The sequence below is a fragment of the Hyperolius riggenbachi genome, chromosome 10, assembly GCF_040937935.1.
Source record: "Hyperolius riggenbachi isolate aHypRig1 chromosome 10, aHypRig1.pri, whole genome shotgun sequence".
NCBI classification, from domain to species: Eukaryota; Metazoa; Chordata; class Amphibia; order Anura; family Hyperoliidae; genus Hyperolius; species Hyperolius riggenbachi.
This window is the reverse complement of record NC_090655.1, coordinates 39,852,365-39,880,127: the sequence shown is the minus strand read 5'-3', so window position 1 is coordinate 39,880,127 and position 27,763 is coordinate 39,852,365. Positions and strand designations below refer to the sequence as shown.

Below are 27,763 nucleotides of genomic sequence, written 5' to 3'. Positions count from 1 at the left end.
CATTGTGTGGCCAGGTATTTGTGTCAGATGTGGCCCAAATAGGTAAATACTAAATTTTCCAGTTGAGAATGAAGAAATTCAGCACATTTCAGCATTTAAAGGCCCTCTGTTGCGTAAATCTTAAAATGAAAATATATGTAAACATATACAAATAGCAGACCCAAGCCCGTTTAAAAACGGGCTCTACGGTCTGTGTATCTCGCCGCCGCGTGCGCACCCACCTACTCACACGCCCACCTGGCTCCCTGGCCCCCCATCCCTGTCCTGTCTCTGTGAGGCTGGGTCCGTGCTGTGCACATGCGCAGTAGGAAAAAGCACGGACCCAGCTACACAGAGACAGCACACGCAGGGACACTTGTTTTATTCTAGAGGATTAAGAAGTATGTTTCTTTGAGAGTAAAATGGGCCATAAATTTCTTTTCTCCTATGTCGCTGTCACTTACAATAGATCGTAGAAATCTGACAGAACCGACAGGTTTTGGACTAGCCCATCTCCTCATAGGGGGTTCACAGGGATTTCTTTATTTGCAAACTGCACTTAGTAAATGGCAGTTCCTCTGCCCAACTACCACAAAAAGTGTACGGTGAGCAGGGAGGCTGGCCAGCATCTTTGTGTAAATCTTTTTCAGGGAGTGTCTTAATAAAAAAATAAAGGCCATGCTGAGAATCCCCTATGGAGAGATGGACTCGCCCAAAACCTGTCGGTAATGTCAGATTTCTACTACTTACTGTAAATGCCAGAAACATAGGAGAGAAGTAATTTATGGCTCATTTTACTCAGAAAGAAACGTACTTCTTATTTGTATGTGTTTTATATTTTAAGATTTTCACTACAGTTCTTCTTTAAAGAGGAACTGCAGTGAAAATAATGTATTGGAAAATAAAGTTCTTAATTTTTACACTAATTATTTATAAAAGATTGTCAGTGTTTGTCCATTGTAAAATCTTTTCTCTCCCTGATTTACATTCTGACATTTATCACATGGTGACATCTTTACTGCAGGCAGGTGATATCTGTTGAAGGGGATGCTGCTTTTTTGGCAGTTGGAAACAGCTGTTATTTTCCACAATGCAACAAGGCTCCCACAGTGTGATGTCAGTACCTAGGTGCTGACATCACATGGGGGAGGGGGGTTTACACCACAATATCAGTCATACAGACCCCACTGACGATCCGTTTGAGAAAAGGTCTTTAAAGTCCCCCTGACCCCATACAGCATACTTTTATTTATTTGTATTTGCTGTGCTGTGACATACATCACAGCGCCTTCCTCCCCCTTTAGCGCCCCCCCTATTCTACTCAGCTGAAAACTTCGAGTGGAGCAGAGCGTCGAAGATGGACGGGGAGGAAGTGCCAGTCCTCCCTCCTCTCTCTCTGGCATCAGTAACGCTCCCTGTACTCGCTACTATTAGTTCCTATCCACACAGCGTGCTGTGGAGCAGTGCTGTGCGCGGTCCTGAGGTAATTTATCTCAGAACGATAGTGTACTAATACATCTGCTGGTACACTATCGTTCTGAGCTAAATTACCTCAGGACCGCACACAGCGCAGCTTCACAGCGCGCTGTGGAGATAGGAACTATTAGCGGCGCATACAGGGGGCGTTGCTGATGACTAGCAGAGAGGAGGAAGTACTGACACTTCCTCCAAGACAATCCTCGAGCTCTACATCGCATCTGAGCAGAGCGGTGGACGGGGTGCTAGAGGGGGAGGATTGTGCTGTGACTCTTATGTCACAGCACAGATAATAAAAAGCATTAAAAAACATTTTAACTAAAATCGAGGTCAGGGGTACATTTAATGTCTGTCAGATTTCTGTTGAAAAATCAATTCAATCAAATCAACTGCTGCTCTGCTAGCTTTGTACTGCTTCATGAGCTCAACATTATGTAGCTGCTTAATGACTTCCACTGCGATTTGATATCAATTTCTGATCGTGATTTGATCAGGCCTTAATCTATCGGCTTTGTGGCAATACAGAGATGAACGGTAGGTTTGATCATAGTACTCTGAGAATTGGCACATGGTGGGTGTGTGTGTGTGTGTGTGTGTGTGTGGGGGGGGGGGGGGGGGGTTACCTTACTCTGCTCAAATGTCAACACACTGGAGATTGTGCAAATGTCTAAGGACATATTTTTCTCCCTTTTTCAGAGTCCTACGATGCATTTTGCGTCCCCCCTGAATATGATCCTGATGGAGATGGAGTTGGAACAGAGAAGGTAAAGTATCATTTCGTTGATAATTTTAAAGCAAACCTTTACACAGAGGCACTTCACTAGCGTGCACACCTTAAAAGTTGCTCCGTGTTTATTTTTGCCTGAGGAAGCGGGCTTGAGACCCGTGAAACGCGTTGCAAACTGTTTTTGGAGTAAGAATAAATACTGTTTTTCTTGTTCTTATGCAATAGTTGTGTTTTTGTCAGGGAGGTACGTACACTCTTGCCCCTCATTTTATACCTTATCAACTTGATACTTTTACTTTGTTGGCACCTCTCTATTGTATTGTATAAATTATCCTGATGGAGATGGAGTTGGAACAGAGCAGGTAAAGTATAATTTCGTTGATAATTTTAAAGCAAACCCTGAGGTGTAAAAAAAAACAACTTACAAGATAAGTAACTGTATCTGTAGGAATACTCCGAAGTAGAACTTTCCTGGAATACCATATTCTGCTATTGGGTTTAAGGGCTGAAGATCTCAGTTTGGAGTCTGAGCCATGTTTAAGGCCGGGCTCACACTGGATGAAAAACTGATCCTGTAAAAACTGAACCGTTTTTTACCAGATCAAGTTTTTACAATGGCATTAATATTGCATCCTTTTTTTCCCGTTCCATATTTTCATCACCACCTTGCTGTTCTACTAGGCAGAGTCTGCCCAAAATTGGGTACCGACTCCAACTCCACAGCCCTGGTTCATGGGTTTCCTGTCAGATCGTACAGATTATTTATGACTTGTCCATTTTGCTCCCGACCGGTAACAGGATCGAATTTGTGAAATAATAATCTGAGAATTGATCCTGTTATCGATTGAGAGCAGTTTCGACTTGAATACACAATGCAGCTTCCCTTCGGATTACCCATCGATCTGATGGGACCTTGCATAGGGTGTAGCTAGCATAATGCTTAAACGTCAAACCTTTCCAGTGTTCTCCCCAGAATTTTTTTCCAGCCGGGTGGCATGATATAGTAGCCGGGTGGCATGAAATAGTAGCCGGGTGGCATGAAAAAGTAGCCGGGTGGGTTGAGATGAAAATGCAGGGCAACTGTGCTTACAGCATAGGAGGATGTGAGGAGGTGAGCCAATGACAGCCGGGTGGTCACCAAATCTAGCCGGGTGGAGAACCCGGCTAAAAGAGCCTGGGGAGAACACTGCTTTCACTTAGCTGCTAATTGATAAGATTAGTGTAGATTATCAGATTGTGTTGAAGTGTATTAAACTGTGTAAACAATGCCAAGAACTTTCTCTCCTTCATTTACTCAGTAATTACTTAAATGGAACCTGCGGGATGCTGCGAAAAGGTCACTGGCGTCACGCCATACCTCGGAAGTATCTCCATAGACTTTCATTGCCCAGCATTGGGGTGCTATAAAAATACCGCACTGCCCTAGTGTGAAAGGGCCCTAAATGTTTTTTTATCTCTGCTCAATGGGAGTCTATTAAGCTTCCCAGAGTTAAAATACGCGATTTACCTTTTACCATCTTTTCCAGTTGTATTCTGCCAGGAAAACGTTTATGACTTTAACTTGCTTATCAGTGAGATTCACTATATTCCTGACAGGGTACCGATAAGACAGAAGCGGTCACTTGCATGCCTGAAAATTAAATCTTTCAAGCAGCCTGGTTATTGTTTTGCGCTGTACATACGCGTTTATCGCATCATGTCACATGTCGCCTCGGGTACACTTTAAACCTACCATTAAAATGATCTTCTGTGAAGTACAAGTTAGGGATCCTCTTTAGCTGGAAAATTAATCGCTTTTTGAGCGTTTCAGGGATATTTCAGTTTATAGTACATCTTGTTTGTTGCCGTTTAATCTTACGTTGTGCTGTGAAGTTATTATTTTCCACTCCTAATGTGTATTTTTCATTTTCTCCTTTCTTCATTTCATCCATCTCCAGATTTAATATGTGCCCCTTCTACTTTTACAGGCCTGTGTTTATGGGATTGCAGCTATTTTATGGTCGGCAGCGAAGTTCAATTTCCCCGCTAATAACAAACTAGCACTGCCGAAAAAACTCAAGCGGTTTCTCCTGCAGATGGCAAAAAGGGACTCTGAGGAAAGACCAAGTTTAGACGAAGCCTTGCAGGTAATTGCAGCAAGATGTGTGCGCAGTCAATCACGGCTCTCCGCCGAGCACGGAGACAGGCAGAGTCTGTAGGGCAGCTCATGTCAAGCAAAGCTAAACATTTATTGCCAGTCACAGATGTGGAAAATTGCCATTTATTCTCTTGATCTGTAAACTTGGGAAGAAAGGATAGGTGACCATCTTCTGTAACTTAAAGTGAAACTCCAGCTATTGAAGTTAGCCCCATGCATCAGTATCCTGATACAGTGGTTTGCAAAAGTATTCAGCCCCTTGAAGTTTTCCACATTTTGTCATATTACTCCACAAACATGAATCAATTTTATTGGAATTCCACGTGAAAGACCAATACAAAGTGGTGTATACAGTATGTGAGAAGTGGACCGAAAATCATACATGTTTCCAAACATTTTTTTTTACAAATGAATAACTGCAAAGTGGGGTGTGCATAATTATTCAGCCCCCTTTGGTCTGAGTGCAGTCAGTTGCCCATAGACGTTGCCTGATGAGTGCTAATGACTAAATAGAGTGTTTACTTGTGTAATCTAATGTCAGTACAAATACAGCTGCTCTGTGACGGCCTTAGAGGTTGTCTAAGAGAATATTGGGAGCAACAACACCATGAAGTCCAAAGAACACACAAGACAGGTCAGGGATAAAGTTATTGAGAAATTCAAAGCAGGCTTGGGCTACAAAAATTTCCAAAGCCTTGAACATCCCACGGAGCACTATCCAAGCGATCATTCAGAAATGGAAGGAGTATGGCACAACTGTAAACCTACCAAGACAAGGCCGTCCAATTAAACTCACAGGCCGAACAAGGAGAGCGCTGATCAGAAATGCAGTCAAGAGGTCCATGGTGACTCTGGACGAGCTACAGAGATCTACAGCTCAGGTGGGGGAATCTGTCCATAGGACAACTATTAGTCGTGCACTGTACAAAGTTGGCCTGTATGGAAGAGTGGCAAGAAGAAAGCCATTGTTAACAGAAAAACATAAGAAGTCCCATTTTCAGTTTGCCAAAAGCCATGTGGGGGACCCAAAATGCAAAACACTGTGTGTGGCGAAAAACTAACACTGCACATCACTCTAAACACACCATCCCCACTGTCAAATATGGTGGTGGCAGCATCATGCTCTGGGGGTGCTTCTCTTCAGCAGGGACAGGGAAGCTGGTCAGAGTTGATGGGAAGATGGATGGAGCCAAATACAGGGCAATCTTGGAAGAAAACCTCTTGGAGTCTGCTAAAGACTTGAGACTGGGGCGGGGGTTCACCTTCCAGCAGGACAACGACCCTAAACATAAAGCCAGGGCAACAATGGAATAGTTTAAAACAAAACCTATCCATGTGTTAGAATGGCCCAGTCAAAGTCCAGATCTAAATCCAATCGAGAATCTGTGGCAAGATCAGAAAACTGCTGTTCTCAAACGCTGTCCATCTTATCTGACTGAGCTGGAGCTGTTTTGCAAAGAAGGATGGGCAAGGATTTCAGTCTCTAGATGTGCAAAGCTGGTAGAGACATACCCTAAAAGACTGGCAGCTGTAATTGCAGCAAAAGGTGGTTCTACAAAGTATTGACTCAGGGGGCTGAATAATTACGCACACCCCACTTTGCAGTTATTTTTTTTTTTAAAATATTTGGAATCCTGTATGATTTTCATTCCACTTCTCACATGTATACCACTTTGTATTGGTCTTTCATGTGGAATTCCAATAAAATTGATTCACGTTTGTGGTAGTAATATGACAAAATGTGGAAAACTTCAAGGGGGCCGAATACTTTTTCAAACCATTGTAAACAAAATAAATGCTATGGAAGTTAAAAGGGAACCTGAAGCGAGATGTAGATGGAGGCTGCCATATTTATTTCCTTTAAAGCGTACCTGACATGTTATTTACTGATAAATGTATACTTACCTTGGGCTTCCTCTAGCTCCATGAGATGCGTTGGCTCCCTTGCCGTCCACTCCGGCCGCTCTGTTTTGTTGTTATCCCCGCTGGCAATATGATCAGTCGTGCGATTCTGCATGCACAGCCCAGCCGCGCACCCCCGGGAGCATTTTGCGCCTGCGCAGTGCTATTTGACAGGTCTAGAATGCTCCTGGCCGCTCATGCTCAGAAAAGCGCGACACGCCAGATTACAGTTGGGGATAATGAGAGAAGAGAGGATGGCAAGGGACCCCACTCACCTCATGGGGCTAGAGGAAGTCTCAGGTAAGTATGAATATACCAGTAATGGACATCTCAGGTTAAACAATACCAGTTGCCTGGCAGTACTGCTGGTCATTCTGGCATCAATAGTGTTTGATTCACCCACTTGAAACAAGCAAGCAGCAAATCCCTTCAGATCTGACAATATCAGAAACACCATATATGCTGCATGCATGTTCAAGGTCTATAGTTAAGAGTATTTTAGGTATCAGGATCAGCAGGAAAGCCAGGCAACTGGTAGGGCCAGTGCACACCAAAAAGCGCTAGCGTAAAAGCTAACGCTTAGCGCTTTGTGAGGTGATTTTTTTTTTAAGGTGATTCTAGGCATGTGCTTAGCGATTTTCTAAGCATGCCTAGTGATTTTTGGAGCGTTTTGGTGTAGCGTTTTCTATATTTTGTTGCAGTAGAGCTGTAACTGAACAGCTTCTGTAACAAAAACCGCTTGGAAAATAGCTCTGATCTAGCGCTTTTCAGAGCGAATTTCCGCTTTCCTATACTTAACATTGAGACTGAATCGCCTCAGAAATCAGCAAGACTGCTGCAGGTCCTGCGTTTGCATTTGGGAAAAAAGCTCATCGCTCTGGTGTGCACCATCCCATTCAAACACATTAGACAAGCGTTTTTTTGAAGCGCTAGCGTTTTAAAAAGCGCTCAGAAGCGCTCTTGGTGCTCTAGTCCGTATTGTTAAAAGGAAATAGATATGGCAGCCTTCGCATCCCTCTCACTTCAGGTTCCCTTTAACAAACAAACTCTGGTTTCTTCCCACATGTCAAAAACCTACAGATAAGTAAATTTGGTCTCACCAAAATCGTGACCTTATTCCTGGTACACCGCATGCAATTTCTCGTCCGACTAGTCAAAATGATTATTTCCGTCAGGTTCGATCTGATTTCCGATCGATTTTGTATAGAACTGATTGGAAAATCGTTCAGAAAAATGATTGTATATCAGATCGAACCTGTTGGAAGTAATCGATTTCACTTGTCTGACGGGAAATTGCAAGGTGCGTGCCAGGCATAAGACTATATAGAGACAGAAGACTATGATTATGGTCAGGGTACGGTTGTGATCTCCTCTGAAGCAGGAGTGATTTGAATATGGACTCTGCAATGCATTATGGGAGGTGTGAGGACTATTTAAAGCAAACACGAGATTGACTTGCACAATAATAAAAAAAAAACATATTACCTGATTTTTTTTGTTTTTCAGGTTTGTAGAAAATACCTACAGCATAAGCATCTGGACAGCAAGGCAATGTGGTCTCACTTATTCAGCCTTACACAACAGGTATCGGTTCACTTTCATGTGTTGACTAAACTACATGCTTTGATGATGCTTTTTTTCATTAGATAAAATTACTTGATGTACTTGCTTTATCCAAATGATGATGAGAAAGAATAATTAATCTATAGTAAAGTGATGTAGTTTCCTGTCTATGAGAGCCTCTGTGTGGAGATGTGGCAGCAGGACCAGAAATTACTTTCTACTTAAAGCAAACCTGTAACGAAAAAAAAAACCCTCTGGGGGATACTTGCCTCAGGAGGGGGAAGCTTCTGGATCCTAACGAGGCTCCTCCCATCCTCCTCCGTCCCAGCAATCCAGCTCTGCGACCCCTGAACAGCAGCGAGGGAAAGATTTACCTACCACGATCCGCTCTACTGCACAGGAGCCGGGTCCTTTGAGCCTGCACAGTAGAGTGGATATGATCAGACTCGCCTATTTTCGCCTTAGCCCGAATGAAGAGCTGCTACTGCACCTGCGCTGAATTGCGATAGGTAAGTACATCGCCGCTCGACAAGCTTGTCGAGGAGGTTTCGGAGGAGCCATGCTGGATTCCCTTTATCTACAGATGACTGGGGAGGCCTCATTGGGACCATGAGGCTTCCCCAAACCCAACCCCCCCAAAGACCCCACCACCGCGAGGTTAGTATTCCCCAGAGCAGGGGTCAGGAACCTTTTTCGCTGAGCGAGTCATAAACTCCACATATTTTAAAATGTGTTTCTGTGAGAGCCATACAATATGTTTCAAACTGGGACAGTAGGGCTCACGTCCCTGTTGCCATGGTGATGTGTATACAGTTGATCTTCCGGGCAGCGGAAGTGTCAGACATGTCTTTCAGCAACATCAGCAATTTCCCTGAGAGCGAGACAGGAGAAATACCGACTAACCGCTTGTACAATTAGCTAGCTGACTTGGGGGTTGATTCACTTTGTAGGACAAGATCTCTGCACTTTAACCCAATAGGCTACCTGTCAAGCGACAGGCAGCCTACTGGGCCAATTAAAGTGCGGGGATCTCGTCCTACAAAGTCACTGAACCTGACAGGGTCCAGAGTGGGACAATTGGAGCAGCTGTTAGTTTTGGGGGGAGCGCGAGTAAGTAGTGCATGCTACAGCAGTAGCATGCACTACTTTGAAAATGTTACTTGCGCTGCCGCACTAAGCTGCATTGCTTAAGCAGTGTAGCTTAGTGACTCAACCCCTACTGATTTGTATGTGAGCCAGATGCAGCCATCCAAAGAGCCACATCTGGCTCCTGAGCCATAGGTTCCCTACCCCTGCCCCAGAGGTTTTTTTTTTTTTTTTTGGTTACAGACTTACAGAGCCAAACCTAAAGTCAGGGTTGTTGCTAAAAATTCTGTGGCCCCAAGCGGCACATAATTGTGTAACTATAGGTAGCAAAGGTGCACACTCTTCTCCCTCCAGGTCGCTGCTGATCTGCAAGCTTATGACTGTTGGGAATGGGAAGGCAGTATGGATCTAATGCCCCTCCTGCCATTAATTCCCTTTTCGGGGGAGGTGACACGTTTGGCCATCTATACTGGTGGTGAATATCTATTCTGAGGGGACACCATGCCTACCTATACTGGGGTGTGGCTGCCTATACAGGGGGTGTGGGGTTACTCCTTTAGCTACTTACCTATGTTGGGGACTACCTACTTTTATCTGTAGTACTTAATCCTATATAGGACGTTTCCTTTTAGTGTCTCATGTGAATGATGACCGGGGGCGCTGCTAGGGTCCTGAAAGATCAGCGTCACTCAGGGTTGCTAAGGAGAGCGCTATGTGTTTTGCATGCTGCGGTGCAAAATGGCTGTGACCATAAGAAGATGTGGGCAGAGCCAACTGTAATGCAGCAGTGTAACTCGAAGGCAGTGGGACAGAGTTTCCTCCCAAAACAGTTATGCAAAGTGACCCTTAAGATAATTAGATTACATTTCCCCCCCCCCTCCCCCCACACACAAAAAGGCAACATGCAATAAGGCAGCGCTCCCCCCCCCCCCCCCAAAAAAAAAAAAACCACACACACATAATAAACCAGTGTTTCCACCATGATGATGTCGAGATTCATATCATGGATATGCAGCTGATACAGTAAATTTGCAGGAATTGTATGATACTATCATGTCAATACGGACCAAAATCTCTGGAACTATATAGCATAACTTTATAGCATTCCTTACAGTGAGCCTCCAGACTTAAAATCTACTCAGCAGAACTGAAAAGGCTTGGTGTTTCTTTAACAGTTTCACAGCATCAGAACGTTCTTTTTCTTATATAATTCTCATTTTTAGCTGCATTTTTAGCTAAGCTCCGCCCCATCAAAGAAAACTGCACGGGCTTTTTTCCCCTGATGCTGTGCAAAGCATGATGGGATTTCCTATGTTGTTGTTCACGTTGCCTAGCAACTGGGAGGGGTGATCAGGACACAGGACAGTTGGAACTGTGTCTCATGCTCCCTGTCACCTCCTTTCAACCAAAAAGATGGCTGCCCTTATGAAATCAAAATCCTTTGCCTGTTCTTTTAAAACATTGTGGGTAAGAGATTATATTACCTATCTATTTTAATTAACATAACTAATGTAACTTAATGACAGTGTGTTTGTTTAGGCTGAAGTTCCTCTTTAAAGGCAAAAAGTGGTCCAACTCAGTACTAGTACCTAATAAAGTGGCCAGTGAACTATATAAATTTTCCTGTCGTGTTTCTTTTGGTTCATGTATTGGCATGCGATTTAATAATCATGAGCCACACAAAATTGCAAATGGTACAACAATAACCCCAAAATGGCAAATTGAAGCTATTATGACCATTAAATAATAAATGCAGCCGTCATTACCCCACATAAGAAACGCAGCAAACATTACCCCACACATAAAATGTAGCAAACATTACGCCTCACACAAAATACTGCAAACATTACGCCTCACACAAAATGCAGCAAACATTATGCCACACAAGAAATGCAGCAAACATTATGCCACACATGAAATGCAGCAAACATTATGCCACACAAGAAATGCAGCAAACCTTATACAAGAAATGCAGCAAACATTACACCACATAAGAAATACAGCATACATTTCCCCCCATATAAAATGCAGCAAACCAAACGCCACATAACAAATGCATTAAAAGTTACACTTTATATGAAATGTGTTGAATGCAATCAGCATATGGATATGAAGTCCAAAGTGATGGACAACTTGCAAGTGAGGACAAAAGAGAGAAGTACACATTTTAAGCAGCAATGATGAAATACTGCAGCTAGTTTTCCATCAGTATAGTCACACAATGCCCATATTTACTGCATATGCTGAAGGTGACGTGCAATAATCGGGGCACCATTTTAATCACACCTAATGTACACTTAGAATAGAGTAATAGAGTAATTCTATGAACAAAACATTAATTACAACAATTACAATTAAAGAGGAACTCCAGTGAAAATAATATAATAAACAAATGCTCCATTTTACAATAATTATTTATCAATGATTTAGTCAGTGTTTGCCCATTGTAAAAACTTTCCTCTCCCTGATTTACATTCTGACTTTTATCACGTGGTGACATTTTTACTGCTGGCAGGTGATGTCAGTGGAAGGAGATGTTGCTTGCTTTGCTGACCTCACACTGTGTGGGAGGGGTTTCACCACAATATTAGCCATTCAGACCCCCCTGATGATCCGTTTGAGAAAAGATTTCTCATGGGAAACGGGGTATCAGCTACTGATTGAGATGAAGTTCAATTACGTTACAGTTTCTCTTTAACTGTAGCTTGAAGGGCATAGCCACATCCTCAGTGTTATGTCTAGATTACATGTATGTCATTAGAAATTAGCAGGTCCTGTCACCACACAGGAGCGGTGATGAATCTTTTACCTTTGACTCAGGATATACATATTTACTGTAATTAAAATACTAGTTTCTTTCATTCTCATCCAGGATCAGTTTTAGGGTCCCTGGGGCAAACTTAAAGTGAACCAAGCGCACCATGTTTGGCACCCAGTGCATCTATATAGCACATTAAAAATGCATGCCAACAATGTGATTCATTTAAAAAAATTGTACCTCTTATTTTACATTTAATGGGAACCAGAGACAAAGCACCCTCATGTATTTTACCATATATATCAGGGGGAACATTAGAGAAAACACCTACTCTCTCTGTTTCATTCTTCACTGTTCAGCTTTCTTCTTATCAGTCCTGATAAAATCCCCGACTTAGCATTCAGTCTGGTTTTGCTCAGGAATCATTATAGCGGAGACTGTCTTTTCTGATGTCTTTTCACGCCCAAGCCTGCCCCCTTGTGGCTCTGCTATAATGCCTCAGCTATAATGATTCCTGAGCAAAGCCAGACTGAATGCTAAGTCGGGGATTGTATCAGGGCTAAGAAGAAGCAGGCTGAGCAGTGAAGAATGAAACAGAGAGCAGGGTAGGCGTTTTCTCTAATGTTCCCACTGATATATATGGTAAAATACATGAGGGTGCTTCGTCTCTGGTTCACTTTAAAGGTTTAGCATAAGCCTTTATTACCCTATTTCCTCCTACTTCCAGGGCCTGCTCGACCGGCCACAGAAATTTCAGGCAGATAAGGACTATTAATTTTATCACTCATATTAGCGTAGAGAAAACAAAAAGCTTTTGATCAGCAGAGGGTGTGTGTAGATTGCACAATGAGCGTCAAAGAGTTTACAGAAGTCCTAGATGCTATCTTCACACATGGCATCTCCTATAGCTGTTAGAAACCAGGCAGACAGTGTAGCTGAAGGTGCAGCTGCCGCCCGCCGGGACAGGTGAGAGATTAATGCAGCTACTTGTGCAGGGGCCTTGCGGAGCAGTGGGGAAGAGTACTTGACAGGGTCCGGCGGCTCAGTGGGTAAGATGCACTATCTGTCCCAGTAGAGGACGTCAGGATGTGTGCTCCTAATCCATTGATAGGTTTGATGCAATGAATGCTTGCATGTCTGCACTATGCATGTTACAGGGCCAGAGTTAGGACACCTATGTTTACCTGGGTACTTCTGCGCAGTATAGGTGACTAAGCATAAGAATACATTCTTCTGTGAACTAAAACCCCGGCTTTTAACTTAGCTGTAGGGATAACAGTTGTGCCTGGATGAGTGAATCTGTAAATGCATTTGTTTGAACATTTGCATGTGAGAGTGCGAAGGGTTAATAGATTTTTGTTATTCTGCATAGTGACTCATACAGCTCAAGGTTCTTCAGCAAGCAGCACTACAGGAAGTCAGCAATAGCTGTCTCCATTTATCTCTCATTACACACTTGCTTTAAAGTATGTGTTTTTTTAAGTCTGCTTACAATAAGTTACATAGTTATTTTGGTTGAAAAAAGACATACGTCCATCGAGTTCAACCAGTACAAAGTACAACACCAGCCTGCTCCCTCACATATCCCTGTTGATCCAGAGGAAGGCGAAAAAACCCTTACAAGGCATGGTCCAATTAGCCCCAAAAGGGAAAAATTCCTTCCCGACTCCAGATGGCAATCAGATAGAATCCCTGGATCAACATCATTGGGCATTACCTAGTAATTGTAGCCATGGATGTCTTTCAACGCAAGGAAAGCATCTAAGCCCCCTTTAAATGCATGTATAGAGTTTGAGAGGCCTTGATCTACAATACAGTGTGCTTACTTCTATGTTAAAAGTAAGAACACAAACTTGTCTCTGCTGTTTTCTACATTACAAAATGAGTCATCAGAAGCCAGTGTTCCTGAACTCAGTGTTTGCAGAAGTCATCAGTACCTCTGTAGAAGGAAGATGAGGAGTGTAGAGAGTCCATTAAAGAGACACTGAAGCGGAAAAAAAATATGATGATTTGTATGTGCAGTACAGCTGAGAAATAAAACATTAGGAGCAGAGATATAAGTCCAATATTGTTTCCAGTACAGGAAGAGTTCAGAAACTCCAGTTGTTATCTATGCAAAAAAGCCATTGAGCTCCACTACTTTCAAAGTTGCAGAGAGCTCTGTCTTCTGAAGCTTGTTCTCTCAATTGTCAGTCATTGTATTCTCCCCAGAGAGACTTTTTCTCCCCAGGTCAATAGTTCATAAGACTGCTCTGTAAAAACATTTAGAATACTGAGTAGTGTGTAAACTGCAAATATTAGAAAATGATGCAATGTTATAAAAAACACTATATAACTGAAAATAAAAATAAGAATATTTTCTTTGCTACTGTTTTAGTAATTATCCGTACTACGCAACCGATTCATTATATCATTTTTTTTTTGCTTCAGTGTCTCTTTAAAGCGCTCATGACCTCAGAACTTCCTCTCTGTTCTATAAGATATGCAACAGCATAATAACCTTTAAAGAAAAACATTCCTTTGTTAGAGCGGATACAAGTCCTGCAATCAATTTGCAGTGTCTATTTCCTGCTTTCATGGAAGCGGATATATTGTTAAAGGACAACTGTAGTGAGAAGCTGCCATATTTATTTCCTTTTAAACAATACCAGTTGCCTGCCAGCCCTGCTAATCTATTTGGCTGCAGTAGTGTCTGAATCACACCAGAAACCAGCATGAAGCTAATCTTGTCAGATCTGACAATAATGTCAGAAACACCTGATCTGCTGCATGCTTGTTCAGGGCCTATGGCTACAAGTATTAGAGGCAGAGGATCAGCAGGGCTGCCAGGTAACTTGGTATTGCTGAAAAGGAAATGAATATGGCAGCCTCCATATACCTCTCGCTTCAGTTGTTGTTTAACATCCTGTGTTTACAAATGAGATCTCTGGGTGGCAGTCAGTCCTGCTGATTTCTCTGGCTGCAGTAGTGGCTGGGTGGTGTACTGGTAAAGGGCTCTGCCTCTGACACAGGAGACCTGGGTTCATATCTCAGCTCTTCCTATTCAGTAAGTCAGCACCTATTCAGTAAGGGTTCTTTGGGCAAGACTCCCTAACACTGCTACTGCCTACTTAGTGCGCTCTTATGGCTGCCTCACAAGCCCCTTGAGTCCAACAGAAGAGCGCTATACAAAAAAAGGAATTATTAAAAATGAATTAAATCAATTAAATCGCACACCTGAAACAAGCATGCAGCTAATCCAGTCTAACTGCATTCAGAGCACCTGATCTGCATGCTTGTTCTGGGGCTGTGGCTGAAAGTATTAGAGACACAGGATCAGCAGGAGAGTCAGGAAACTTGTATTATTTTAAAAGGAAAAATCCATATCCTTCTCAGTTTAGGTTCCCTTTATGCTATGTGAATTTCCTCCCCCCAGAGCATTCTGGGAGACCAGGTATTATTTGTACTGGTTTTGGAACTCTCAGAATCAAACATTCTGCAGAGATCACCTGACCAGGCTAAAGAGGTCACCACCTGTGATAAAATAGTAAATCCGGGAGAGTAGAGAGATTACAATGGGCTAACACTGACTAAATAATTTATAAATGAATGGTATTTTCACTACAGTTCCTATTTTATTTACAGACGTCTTAAGCACAGTTAAACTGTACTCGTCGTCAAAATAAGGGTTCGTCTAAATGGTGGGGATGGAGAGGAAGTCGCAGAGTGAAATACTCACCTATCCTGACTTCTTCCCTCCAGGCAGGAAATCACTCGGCCCCCCTCAGAGACAGGCACTTTTTTTTTTAAACTTTCCACCGAGGCTCTGGCCACACTCTCCTGCGTGGCCACGTTCCCGGCTCAGCAGCTGTGGCCTTATTGGTGCCAGCTGAGCTGGGGGCGGGCCGGGACACACATTTGAAAGTTTCCTGAGAGCTTTGGCAGACTTCGGGAACATGACTTCTGCCCTTCCCGGAAGACAACAGGTATGTATTTAAATCACCCCCCCCCCCCCATCACACACACACCTCAGGACAACTGAGGTGACATGATGAGATAGACTTGTATGTACAATGCCAAGCACACAAATAACTAGGCTGTGTTCCTTTTTTTTTGTTTCTCTGTCTGAAAAAGGTAAAAATCAGGTATGCAAGTAACAGTTTCTGCCCGGGTCAGACTGGGTCAGACTAAAGTATAACCCTCACTGATAAGTAATTACAGCCATAAAACACTTTCAATACATTGCTTCTGAGAGCAGGAAAGAGATAAATAGGGTCAATAATTCATAGGTTTGAGCTCTGGCATACTTTAGTGAAGGTGGCATTGAGCAGAGACAATGAAACAGTAAAAGCATAAAAAATAGATTTAAATATAAAATAAAACTGGAATATCTAAAAAAAAAAAAGTCATTTTAGGAGAATGAGGATAGATACAATTGTTTTTCTCATCAGTTTATTTTCACCTCGGATGTCCTTTTTGTAACATGTAATTTTGACCTCAAGTAATTTTTAAGCATAAGTATGCCCTCGTTTTAACTGTAAGCCAAAAGTGTGTAATTTTTGTGTTCTGATTTTGATCACACAGGCTCGACCATCTTCTGAATTAGCTGACGCTTCTCAGATGTCCGAGTCTTCAGGTATTGAGATGTCTAAATTAGTCTCTGTTGTAATCCAGGCTTGTAAAAGAGCTTAAAGGGATACTGTAGGGGGGTCGGGGGAAAATGAGTTGAACTTACCCAGGGCTTCAAATGGTCCCCCGCAGGCATCCTGTGCCCTCGCAGCCACTCACCGATGTTCCGGCCCCGCCTCCGGCTCACTTCCGGAATTTCAGACTTTAAAGTCTGAAAATCACTGCACCTGCGTTGCCGTGTCTTCACTCCCGCTGATGTCACCAGGAGCATACTGCGCAGGCCCAGAATGGTTTGTGTCTGCGCAGTACACTCCTGGTGACGTCAGTGAGAGCGAGGACACGGCAACACAGGCGCAGTGATTTTCAGACTTTAAAGTCTGAAATTCCAGAAGTGAACTGGAGGCGGGCCCAGAGCATCGGTGAGTGGCTGCCCGGGCGCAGGATGTCTGCGGGGGACCATTAGAAGCTCCGGGTAAGTTCAACTCATTTTCCCCCGACCCCCCTACAGTATCCCTTTAAGTTAAAGTGGGATTAAAGTGTATACGAGATGAATAATATACCGTAATATATAATCTGTGGGTTATTGCTGCACCCCTGACAATTTTCAGTCAGAAACACGACTCCTCTGGGTAGGAAGGCAGTGTGCTATTGTTCTTTTGCCGCCTACAATTACGGACATTTGAAGCTCTCAAGGGCCACATAAAATGGCATGGAGGTTCGCATTTGGCCCATGGGCCTTGAGTTTGACACCTCTGATTTAAGGATCAGTGTTCAAATCTACGGGGAACCGAATGGTAAAGTTGGTGTATGGGGGTCATGTGATTGTACTACACATCCAATAGCCGCCTTATTTCAATGCCCATCCAGACTTGTAAACTATCTTTGACAGGGCAGGAAGCCCAAGAGTAAAGGAATGGCTGAAAAAGTGCCTTATTGTTCTTTCTGAACACATGGATGAGAGGGATCAGATTGTCACCTTGGATGGTGACACGTGAATGTGTACGGTCATTCTAATCAACAAAGGTCTAATGTCTGTACAGCGCTTCCGTTTTCTGTAGTTACTCAAATTAACATCATTACTTTGGTGGCCCTACTTTTGGTTCCTATCACACAACCTTTATTTACTACTCAGGGCAATGTAGAGACTTTTGTGTCACAAAAACACAATATAGTTAGAGCCCACATTCACAAAAGCTAACCATATACCAGTCTCTACAAAGAGAATATAAAATGACCCCATACCTGGAAAAGCTGCAAAACTCTCAAGAGAGGAAAATTCTGAGTGTCGACAGATTGAGTGCTCACAACCTCGAAATAGAGTCTGGGAGACACAGACAGACGTACAAACCCAGGGAGGAGAGACTATGCCAACACTGTGAGCAGAAGACCCTTGAGGATGAAAGCCACTTTCTACTGCACTGCCCCAAATATACTGCAACCAGGGACACTTACTTTAAGACCTTGGCTTCAATTCATCAAGCATTACCGCATTCGGTAATGCTGAAAACAGCTGACTTAACGAAGCGCTTTAGAAAATGTTAATTCATCAAAGCTGTTACCGAATGAGAAGCTGAAATGACACAGCAATGAGATAAATTACCGACATGTGCTCAACAAATGTTAATTCATCAAGGTTCCCACATTCGATAACACATTCGGTGTTTATCTCCAGCTCTCCCCTGTCTTTACAGGCTTCGAAAGCCTTCTGTGTGAATGTTTTCATGATTAGCAGGAGCAGGCAGCCAATAGAAACAGCCCCTGTTCTCCTGCAAGTGCCACTGATAGGTGCTGATAGGTCACACAGGCTTCTCCACACAAGCTTTCAGACCCCCCAAGCAGTGAGCAGAGAGAACGGGTCAAAATATATCCCCAGATTCCCTTCGGTGGTGTAACCCTTTCAGGCCCTGTTTGATAATGCAAAGATGCTGGTGGTGAAATCACCAAGCATGGCATTTGTAATGTCTCCAGGAAGTTCATCTACGTTGTGGCAAATAAATAAAATGTTAAGAAAGACTGATCGACAGATTCAGAGCAGCAGAGGCAGTATAAATAACAGTAACTATAACACCTTTACATCTAAAGGGATGTCTGGATGCCTTCTATTGTTATCAGCTTGTAACAACACACGGACATTCCAAGCTGCTCTGCACCACTCTGCTGTTATCGAACAGCCTTTGATGAATTGAAGCCTAGTAGTTCGGTAACTTAACGAACCTCTACCACACATGGGAAAATATTGATGAATTAGCACAGTGAAGTGTAAAATACCGAATGCGGTATTTTAAGGACTGGGGTTTTGTTATCGAACACCCTTTGATGAATTGAAGCCATTGTTGGAATTATTCCCAGACTTTCTCACACTAGAAGATGAGAGAAAAACATATATCCAACTGGGAGAAGAGGAATCCACAGTGACAATCGCTGCACACTATGTCACAGCATGGCACAGACTGAGAGGAGCATAACGGAACTGTTAACCTAAAAAATGTCCATAGACTGCTTAGCCATTGTCCCCCTTTTCCCCTTGCTTTGGCAATACCTGTAATGAATCTTGGTCATGCCAATAAAGCTATCTTTGATTTGATTCAGAGACACAGGACCTTTACCAGCCACTTGCTTATCTACAAAGCGGAGAGGAGGAGGGAGGAGAAGAGAGTCCAGCAACTGTCTCTGTGTAGCTTTGGTCAGAAAAATGAATTACCATAGATAGCTATTTAACCTGTACAGACATCAGGCTTACATTTGTGTCCTCAAAACACCGGAAAACAGTAAATTTGTGTGTCGGAAACGCCACAGAAGATTGAGCCAGGCCCTCAGGTTAATGGCTATAACGGGGCTACCATTAGCATGTGCCCCGCTATTTGTAGCCGCAGTTTGTAGAACGGGCGGACCCACCACCCAAACTTCTACTTATTGTCGCTATTAATTTTTATTTTTGCAGCAGCACCTGATATTTATGGTAATATGGTGAAAGCGGGTTTGTGGCAGGGGGGTGCTGGTTACGGTTGGGGAGAGGGGGGTTTTGGTTAGAGTTAGGCAACGAGTTAGGTGGGTATGTGGAGGGAGCTTGGGAGTCAGTTAAGGTATTGGTAAAATTTATTCATATTTTACCATTGGAATTATAAGTTTTTCTATCACTTGGTGCATCCGGATACAAATTGCTGTTAGTTGTGGAGTCTTTCTTATGGTTTATATAGAACTATGCTTTGTTTTGTTTCTGAAGTCTTCATTTTACAGTTGTTGTTAAAGTGGATCCGAGATAAACTTTTACTCATTACATAATTGTGTTCCTTTCCTATTGTTTATGTCAAGCAAAATACTTTTTTTGTTTTGTTTTAATATTCGAATTTCCTATAAACTAAACAAGCCTCGCCCACAGCTCCTTTTGTGCCTTGGCACTGTAGCAAGGGCTTATGGGAGCTCAGTCTGGGCAGGAGGGAAAGGAGGTTACTAGCCAGAGATTTCAGAGGCAGAGGGGAGGAGGAGAGGGGACTGAATTTACACACAGGCAAGCTGATAGCATCTCCAGCCCTCAACCTTTGACAATGTGTCAAACAGAGCAGAGCTGCCCTCATTGTATCACAGGAATAAATAATCATATTCTGTTGAAGCTGTTTGCAGCTAGATTTGCTGTGTAAACTATCTAAACTTTAGATAAGATATATAGACAAGTTACTTGTTCTAGTTCGTTTTTCATCTCGGATCCGCTGTAAATGAACAGCACTGTATTATGAAGAGGAAACAAAGCAACCAGAAAGATTTCAAACGTATTGTGAAAGCGGTAATGCTACCCACACATGGAAATTCAGCTATTTTGTATTTTCTTTTTTCTGTCACAGGTTTTGTTCCAGTTGCCACAAATAGTAAGCTGATGGCAGTGAAAGGTCCAGTTCCACTGACTGATCTTCATGCCAGTCTGCCAGCTGCCTTTACATCGCCAGCCACCTACTTTAAACCTATTATTCTGCAGAATACAGATGTCAACAGGTATGAGTGCGCTTTCTTGGGTGCAACTTGTCCACCAGTCATCCAGTAAAATGTTGCCACTCAATCAGCGGTCGGTGTAGTAAGGGCTGGTTCAGACGGACGTCTGCGTAGCGTCGCGTCTGGGGGCGTTGTGGCGGCTGCGCGGTCAGGCTTTCAGTAGCCTTCGGTCGCGTCGTGATGCGGTTGCGGTTTTTTTTCCCGTAGGGGAACATTAGCCGTCGCGGTTGGCCGCTCCCTGGAAGCTACATGTTGCTTCCAGGGGCAGCCCGAACGCTCTCGAAAATCGGGACCCGAACGCCGCGTTCGGGTAAAAGCGCGCAAAAGCTTGGTGTAAACGCTCCCATTCACTTGAATAGGAGCGTTTACCGCGACGGTCCGAACGCTTGCGGTAAACGCTCCGCAAGCGTCCGTCTGAACCAGCCCTAACTCAAAATAAATAAAAACTATTGGGCACATTTATAAAGAACCTGATCTGAAAAAAAAAGACAGCCATGACTTCTCTTACTTTTTAAAAGCTAACCACCACATTTACAACACCAAGAAGGGTCCAGAATCTGCTCCCTGATGGCCATTGCATTGATTGCTGTATCATAATTACTCTTAAGTGGCTCCATTCTCTTGAATGAGCTATCACCATTCACAGGCATTAATTCTCTCCAGCCAAAGTAGGGGATACAGCCCATTGACTTGCATTGTGGCCTGAAGCAAACACCACTGTGCTCTGATAGCAGTTTTTGGTGCCCCCTTCTTTGAAAGTGGCGAATGCTATTTGGCAATTAGATTGGAAGGGAAGGAGGCGCCCCCAGAAATATAAAAGTATAAGCTTTTTTTATTTATGCTCTTTTATTGCTTAAAACATGCATACAGCATAATTTAGCGATGTTTCGAAGCAGTTAGCCTCTTTCTCAAGCTGAGCTGTGCATGACAAATCTTACCCTGAACAATCTGCTTTATATATCTGAAACATGGACACCTGGCAGCCAATCAGCTTAGCCTACACGTTAACAACCAATCAAATCAGGTCCTACCTAGTGGACCTGATGGAGAACTATCCTGCTGCCTGTCTGATAGGACCATTTGAAGTGGGGTCCTGCCACTCTCACCTAAGCCTGCCCTGCAAGAGCGGTGAACAGCTTCACTTTGCCAGGCGTGTATGTGGAAGTCAGTCCCAGCCGGTCACGCCCCCGGCGGACCTGAAGGGAGACTAGCCGCATGACGTAGGGGAGAAGACGGCGAACCGCCCGCTCCCCTTCTGCCCAGCAACTAGTGACGTGAGCGGAGGAAGTTCCACTCATTCATCGCTAAAAGATCGCGCCTGACATTTTCAGAGCAACATTGAATCTGATTGGGGGCAAAAGGGAAAATCCAGTGCTTGGAATATATGGACTCAGACTGAAGTAATTTTTTTTCTTCCTTTGTATCCCAGCAATGAAATTGTTAATGAGACACCTGTGACTAAACCAAGTATTGCTGCTGCAGAAGATCCAGGGGTCCCAGAAGAGGACATCTGTTTGTCTGACATAGAGAAGCATGCGGACGAAGATAAACTTATCCAGAATCGTAACTCCTCCAGCAGCACTTCCAGGAACTCCCAGAATGAAAATCCCAGCCAATCGGAGTGCTCTCCTGACCGGAAAGAGAATGTTTCCTCCGCTGCATCGTCCGGCTCCTCAAACTCTTCAACCCTGATGGGCAGCCCAATTGTAAATAATTACCTCTTGAAACAAGATCCGAAAACTGGCAACCTGACCCTAGTGAGGGTCCTCCTTAGTATTCCAGATCATATACCAAGTGTGTCTCTGGAGACTGAGCCGGCATCTCCGAACATAAAGACCTATCATATGCCAGCTCCAGACACCAGCAGCAATCAGAACCTCATCAATAATGACCATGAGAACTATGAAAGTCTTCCTCGTCCAGCTGTTGAGAAGTGTAGTGACTTTCCTGTGAGTGCTGTGGAGACCTCACCCATCTCTAACAGATCACTTTCTAAAAATTCTGACAAGTATCAGAGTAGTCAAGACAGCCAGTCAATTCACTCATTGCCTGAGACTGTTGTGAATGGGGAAACTCCTTCTAGAACAGCCATATCTACTCCGCTTCAGAAAGTTCTTCAGCTCTTACATGATGAGTTTGCTTTTGATGGCTACTTAGAAAATGGAGTTGAAGACATGGCGATGGGTAAGTAATCTGTACTCTGAACAAAGTGTCTTGTCAAATGTTCTCTTTAATTCTCCCATGTGCTGTACTATTTTATGAATTTTATGCAGGATTGTTTTTCTTCTGCTTGGGGTAGTTTCAAAGCTCCGCTCGGGTGTCTCCTGCTCCTTGCCACTTTCAAGCAACATAAAATGTTCTCCTGCTCCCATTTCAGTAATGGTCAACCATATTTATTATGTAAGCTTACCCAGGGTAGGTAAATCGAGAGGAATTTAATTTACTTGTAGCTTCTTCCAGCCGGAAGCAGGAAATTTGTGTGCCAGCGGCTAATGGACGATTTGGGCGCTGCCATAGGCGAAAATGCAAATAATGGCCATTAGGCGATGAAAGTATAAATTTGGGTGCCCGATAAATATAGTTTTGAAAATTAGAACGTTCTAGTTTTTGAAATATATTTTGCTTTGAGAACATTAGAATATTATAGTTTTTTAAGTTTTTATTGTTTTGAAATTTAGGAAGTTATTGAAATTTTTGGATTTTTGTACTTAATAATAGTTTTTAAATTTAATTGAAAAAAGGGGGTGTTTTAGCGTAAGGCGTCAAAAAGGATGTTTTTTGGGTTAGGAGTCAGGAAGGATAGTTTTGGGGTTAGGAGTCAGGAAGGAGAGTTTTAGGGTTAGGCATCAGGAAAGGGGGTTTTAGAGTTTGGCGTAGGAGGGGGGAGGATTATGTGTGAGAGTAGGGTTAGGTTAAACTGTAGTAAAATATCTCTAACTTTTACCAATGTTTTACTGTATTAAGCTGTGTGCACAAAGAAGACTGAGGTTTTAGATGATGACCGCCTCATAATCCGGCGTATGTACAGCATCCCCCAATAAACGACCACCATGGCTTGCGATCCGCCCTGTGGATTAACTCAGCCGATTGCTTTGTCCACGCCCGTCGTGTGACGTCATGAGTGCGCACTCCGTTGTCCCTTCACCACCCCACATAGCAACAGGACAAGTTGTCACCTGCACATCTGACGTGTGTATAGTCCAGCCCAGCGATGTTCCCTGAGGGATTGGGCCCTGATCCCCGATGGCCACACTAGTCAGCCAGTGTGTATGGGCCTTGAGTGATTATCCCTGAGGGAGTGGGCCCCGATCCCCGAAGGCCACACTAGTCAGCCAGTGTGTATGGGCCTTGAGTGATTATCCCTGAGGGATTGGGCCCCGATCCACGATGGCCACACTAGTCAGCCGGTGTGTACAGGCCTTGAGTGATTATCCTTGAGGGATTGGGCCCCGATCCCCGATGGCCACACTAGTCAGCCGGTGTGTACGGGCCTTGAGTGATTATCCTTGAGGGATTGGGCCCCGATCCCCGATGGCCACACTAGTCAGCCGGTGTGTACGGGCCTTGAGTAATTATCCCTGAGGGATTGGGCCCCGATCCCCGATGGCCACACTAGTCAGCCAGTGTGTACGGGCCTTGAGTGATTATCTCCTTTTTTAGGCAGTAACAAATGAGATGATGAAAACATCTGGAGTCCTGATAGGATTATTTTTGAATTTTTCCAACTTGGCCAATTAGTATCAAGTCAAATTTGTATTTCCTGCAGGCTGCCTCTTTTCCCTTGAAAGGGGGGTGTTCCGCCCTGATCACACTGACCTTGCCAGTTCATCCTGCATGCTGCTGTATTGCGTTTCCTCTCCCTTTGAGCTGCCAGAAGGAATGTGCTACCTCTGATGACTTGGAATAGGCTACTCCAGCCTCCTCCCAATGTTTCTTCCAGCTTATTCAGTTTGTGACTCCCTTTGGCAGCTGTTATAATTCCCCCTTCCTGCCAAGTACAAGTTTTACTTGTTTCAGCAGAATTTATTTGGAAGTTTTTAGCTTAATTCAAAGGAAGTTACTCCCATAATGCATCACTTCAACAAAGTGAGTGAATAGGTAAATCATTATTTTATGCTTATATACAGGCAGTTGCTTCAGACTAATGATCCAATGGCATAACAATAGCCCTTATGACCCCTAAAACAGGGCACGGACTATAGGCTCTCACTTCTTCCCCCTTCTCCCATCACATGCAGGGTAAATACAACAGGTCTTCTCTTCCTCCAGGCATCTGGGTGCTGCATGCTGAAATCTTCCCGCTGCTGATGCATGTCATTCCATCAGGAGCCTCAAGGGGGCAGCACAAAGTGCGCAGCTCCTGGGAGAATGTACAGTGTGGACTAAGTAAATTACAGCTCTCCCTGCTATTACTCTGCACAAGAAGGGGGAGGAGAAGCCGAACCGCTGACAACTACGATGTTGTCTGTCCATTCATAATACTGGGTGGTAAGGGCCCACCACCATACTTCTGCTTGGGGGCATGGGCCACTGAAGTTATGCTCCTGCTATGATCAGTGCAGGGTATCACTATATACAGCTCTATAGAAGAACTAGCTATTGATGATCGCATTACTGATAGAAGATGTGGTGTGCGGAATCCCACTGACAACTGGTTTTCACCTGAATCTAGATGTAATCAGAAGCGCTTCATAGTGTAACACAGTCAAATAGTTTAATTCCAAATGCTTAAAAATTCTACTTACAGGAGTTAAAATCCTGAATCGCGTAACAACAATGTGGAATACGTGTAGGGAAGGGAGCCGATGCCACATTGTTGTTATGTCATTCATGATTTTAACTCCTGTAAGTAGAACTTTTAAAGAGTAACTGTCAGGCTGCAAAAGCTAATTTAAACCTCTATTCTCCTGTGTTAAACAGTTTAGAAGGAAGCCAAAAAGGCAATACTGCAGTTAAAAATCTCTCTTACTTTAGATGTCTGCTGACAGCAAGGCTCCGTATTCCCAGGCTCCTAAGGAGGACGCAAGCCGAATAACAGATACTGCAAAGCATTCTGGGGCCCTCCCCTGGCTGCTAGTGAGGCTCAAGTTTCAACAGCATGTAACAGTCTAGCTCACAGCACTAATAAATCTCGGGCAGAGTACACTGCAGGAGTCTGCTTTTGTTCCTAGCCACATGGCTAATTAATATTCACTGCACAGTAGTGTTATTCATTACCAGCATTTGTGAGAGTGGAATCATCAGGAAGCAGGCAGGACATGACGACACATTTGGCTTCATAGGAGACAGACAAACATGGAACCTGCCATGAGCTGTCAGGAGCATCATTCTCTGCAAATACTATATAAAAATTATGTGAAGTACAAACATGGACAGTGAAATGCATATGTAATGTAAGTACAGCCAATCTTTAGCTACTGATATATGTGTTTATTTTCTCTGAGACCTTATACCTAACAGCTCCTCTTTAAGCATTTGGAATTAAACTATTTGACTGTGTTACACTATGAAGCGCTTCTGATTACATCTAGATACTTGTAACACCGCCCCAACATCAGCAGAATCTAGTGGACACGGGATTTAGTCTTGGTTTGTCACCCTGACCTGAGTGCGAGGGATTTAGGAGATGGTTTGCACCTGAGCCTCTCAAGAAGGGAAGATGGCCACTACCCCTAGCGGCAGCAGACTGCCAAGCAGGCACCAACGGGCCAGACCCAGGATGTGGAAGAGAGTGCCGCTGTGAGTATAGCAGTATTGAAGTGTATCCAGTTAATATGTGGAGAAATACGACTACATGATTTTAGTGGGTGAAAGATACTCGCCCCTGTACCTAACTAAGTCCCCAAATGATTGGCACCACACACTGTAGTATAAATAGCTCAAATACTTTATTCAGTTATGGAAAATGACAGCAACAGCAATGTTGCTGTCATTTTCCATGACTGAATAAAGTATTTGGGCTATTTATACTACAGTGTGTGGTCCTGATCCTTTGGGGACTTAGTTAGCCAATTGGGAGACGTGGCTAAAACTGTAATTATCATACCCCAAAATGGAGGACACAAGTTTAGATTACTTTTATATAGGTAAAACCTGGTACACAAATCCAATTTTAAAAGGGCAATGATTGGCCAATTTTTCAGAATCAGAATCAGAATTTATTTTCCGCCAAGCACGACTGGGTCGTGCCCGGAATTGGGCTTGGCATAAGCAGGGCATGGAAACCGTAAAATGACACACACCAGAGATAGCAATCCATCAAAAACAAATACAATACGGTACAGTAATTACATAAGCAGCCATTTCCAAAAGGAGAGTTCTGCAGTGCAGGCATGCTTAAAAGACTATTCTAGCTAGTGAAGCAAGCGGCCTAGGGAGGGGCCGCTCTTCTTTCGGTTGTGGGGGATGGGAGTGAGTCCAGTGAGTTCAGTGATTTGACAGCTGAGGGGAAGAAGCTGTTCCTGTGCCTTGAGGTCCTGGTGTAGATGGCCCGATACCTCTGGCCTGAACGGAGACGACAGAAGAAGCGGGAGCCTGGGTGCGAAGGATCATTTGCGATCCGCAAGGCTCTGGAGCGTAGTCTGGTATTGAAGAGTAGGTCCAGTGGGGGAAGTGGTTTTCCGATGATCTTTTCCGCTGATCTGATGACTCTCTGTAACTTGTGTCTGTCGCTGGCAGACACTTCCATCTAGTACAGGGGCGTCAAACTGAAATGCAAAGTGGGCTGAAATCGTATACAAAGACCTGGTCGTGGGCCAACCTCAATGTCTACTGGCGACCTCCCGCCTCCCCCCCCCCCCCCCCCCTTATAAAGTTCTCTGGTGTCTAATGGCCCCCTTCAACCCTTATACAGTTCTCTGGTGCATGGTGGTCCTCCGTCCCCTGTACAGATCCCTGGTGCCTAGAGGCTCCAACTCTCCCCTATACAGTTCCCTAGTGTTTAGGGGTGCATGTCATATCGGTGACGCTCAGTTCAGCGCGGGGAGAGTCGAATGACGGCTCTCCCTGCTGCCGCAAAACTCAGAGGCGGCATTAAATATTATTACCCCTCCGAGTTGTCGCAACTCGGAGGGAGATGTAATTCGGAGTCTGGCAGCCACCAGAGCCCCAAATTACCACTTGCCTAAACAATGGCCTCAATTCACTAAGCATTTCCACACTGGGCAATGCAGAAAAAAGCTGATTCCAATTCACTAGACCTGTTACTGCACTTAAAAGTAATCTTACCGACTATTGATATAAATTACTGACTGGTGTGGTAAATACCTCAAGAAATTGCAATTCACATAGATTAAATCATTTGCTAAATCAAGTAAAACTGTTCTGTATTTATCTCCAGCTCTTACCAGCCAGTAACTCTTAATCTCCATTCCATAAAAGTTGACAGATGAAGCTGCTACATTTGATCCGACACTCTGGTGGGCAGGGCTTCAGAATGACAGAGCAGGAGAAGGAAAAATTTCAAAATGCTTTACTGTATCCCTTTAGGGCCTGTACACACTGAAAAACGCAGGCAAAAACGCAAGCGCATGCGTTTTTAAAG

The 27,763-nt window shown here is 43.8% G+C and overlaps 1 protein-coding gene across 1 annotated transcript in view; it reads left to right on the top strand.

Annotated features, from left to right (window-relative positions):
• Positions 1-27,763, top strand: part of KNDC1 (kinase non-catalytic C-lobe domain containing 1) — a 214,508-nt gene that overhangs the window by 94,835 nt on the left and 91,910 nt on the right. Inside the window, exons 9-14 of the mRNA XM_068258601.1 lie at positions 2,152-2,219; positions 4,150-4,308; positions 7,728-7,805; positions 16,192-16,243; positions 20,076-20,223; positions 21,650-22,404. Of these exons, the coding sequence (XP_068114702.1) occupies positions 2,152-2,219; positions 4,150-4,308; positions 7,728-7,805; positions 16,192-16,243; positions 20,076-20,223; positions 21,650-22,404 (1,260 nt within the window). The remainder of the gene's footprint in view (positions 1-2,151; positions 2,220-4,149; positions 4,309-7,727; positions 7,806-16,191; positions 16,244-20,075; positions 20,224-21,649; positions 22,405-27,763) is intronic.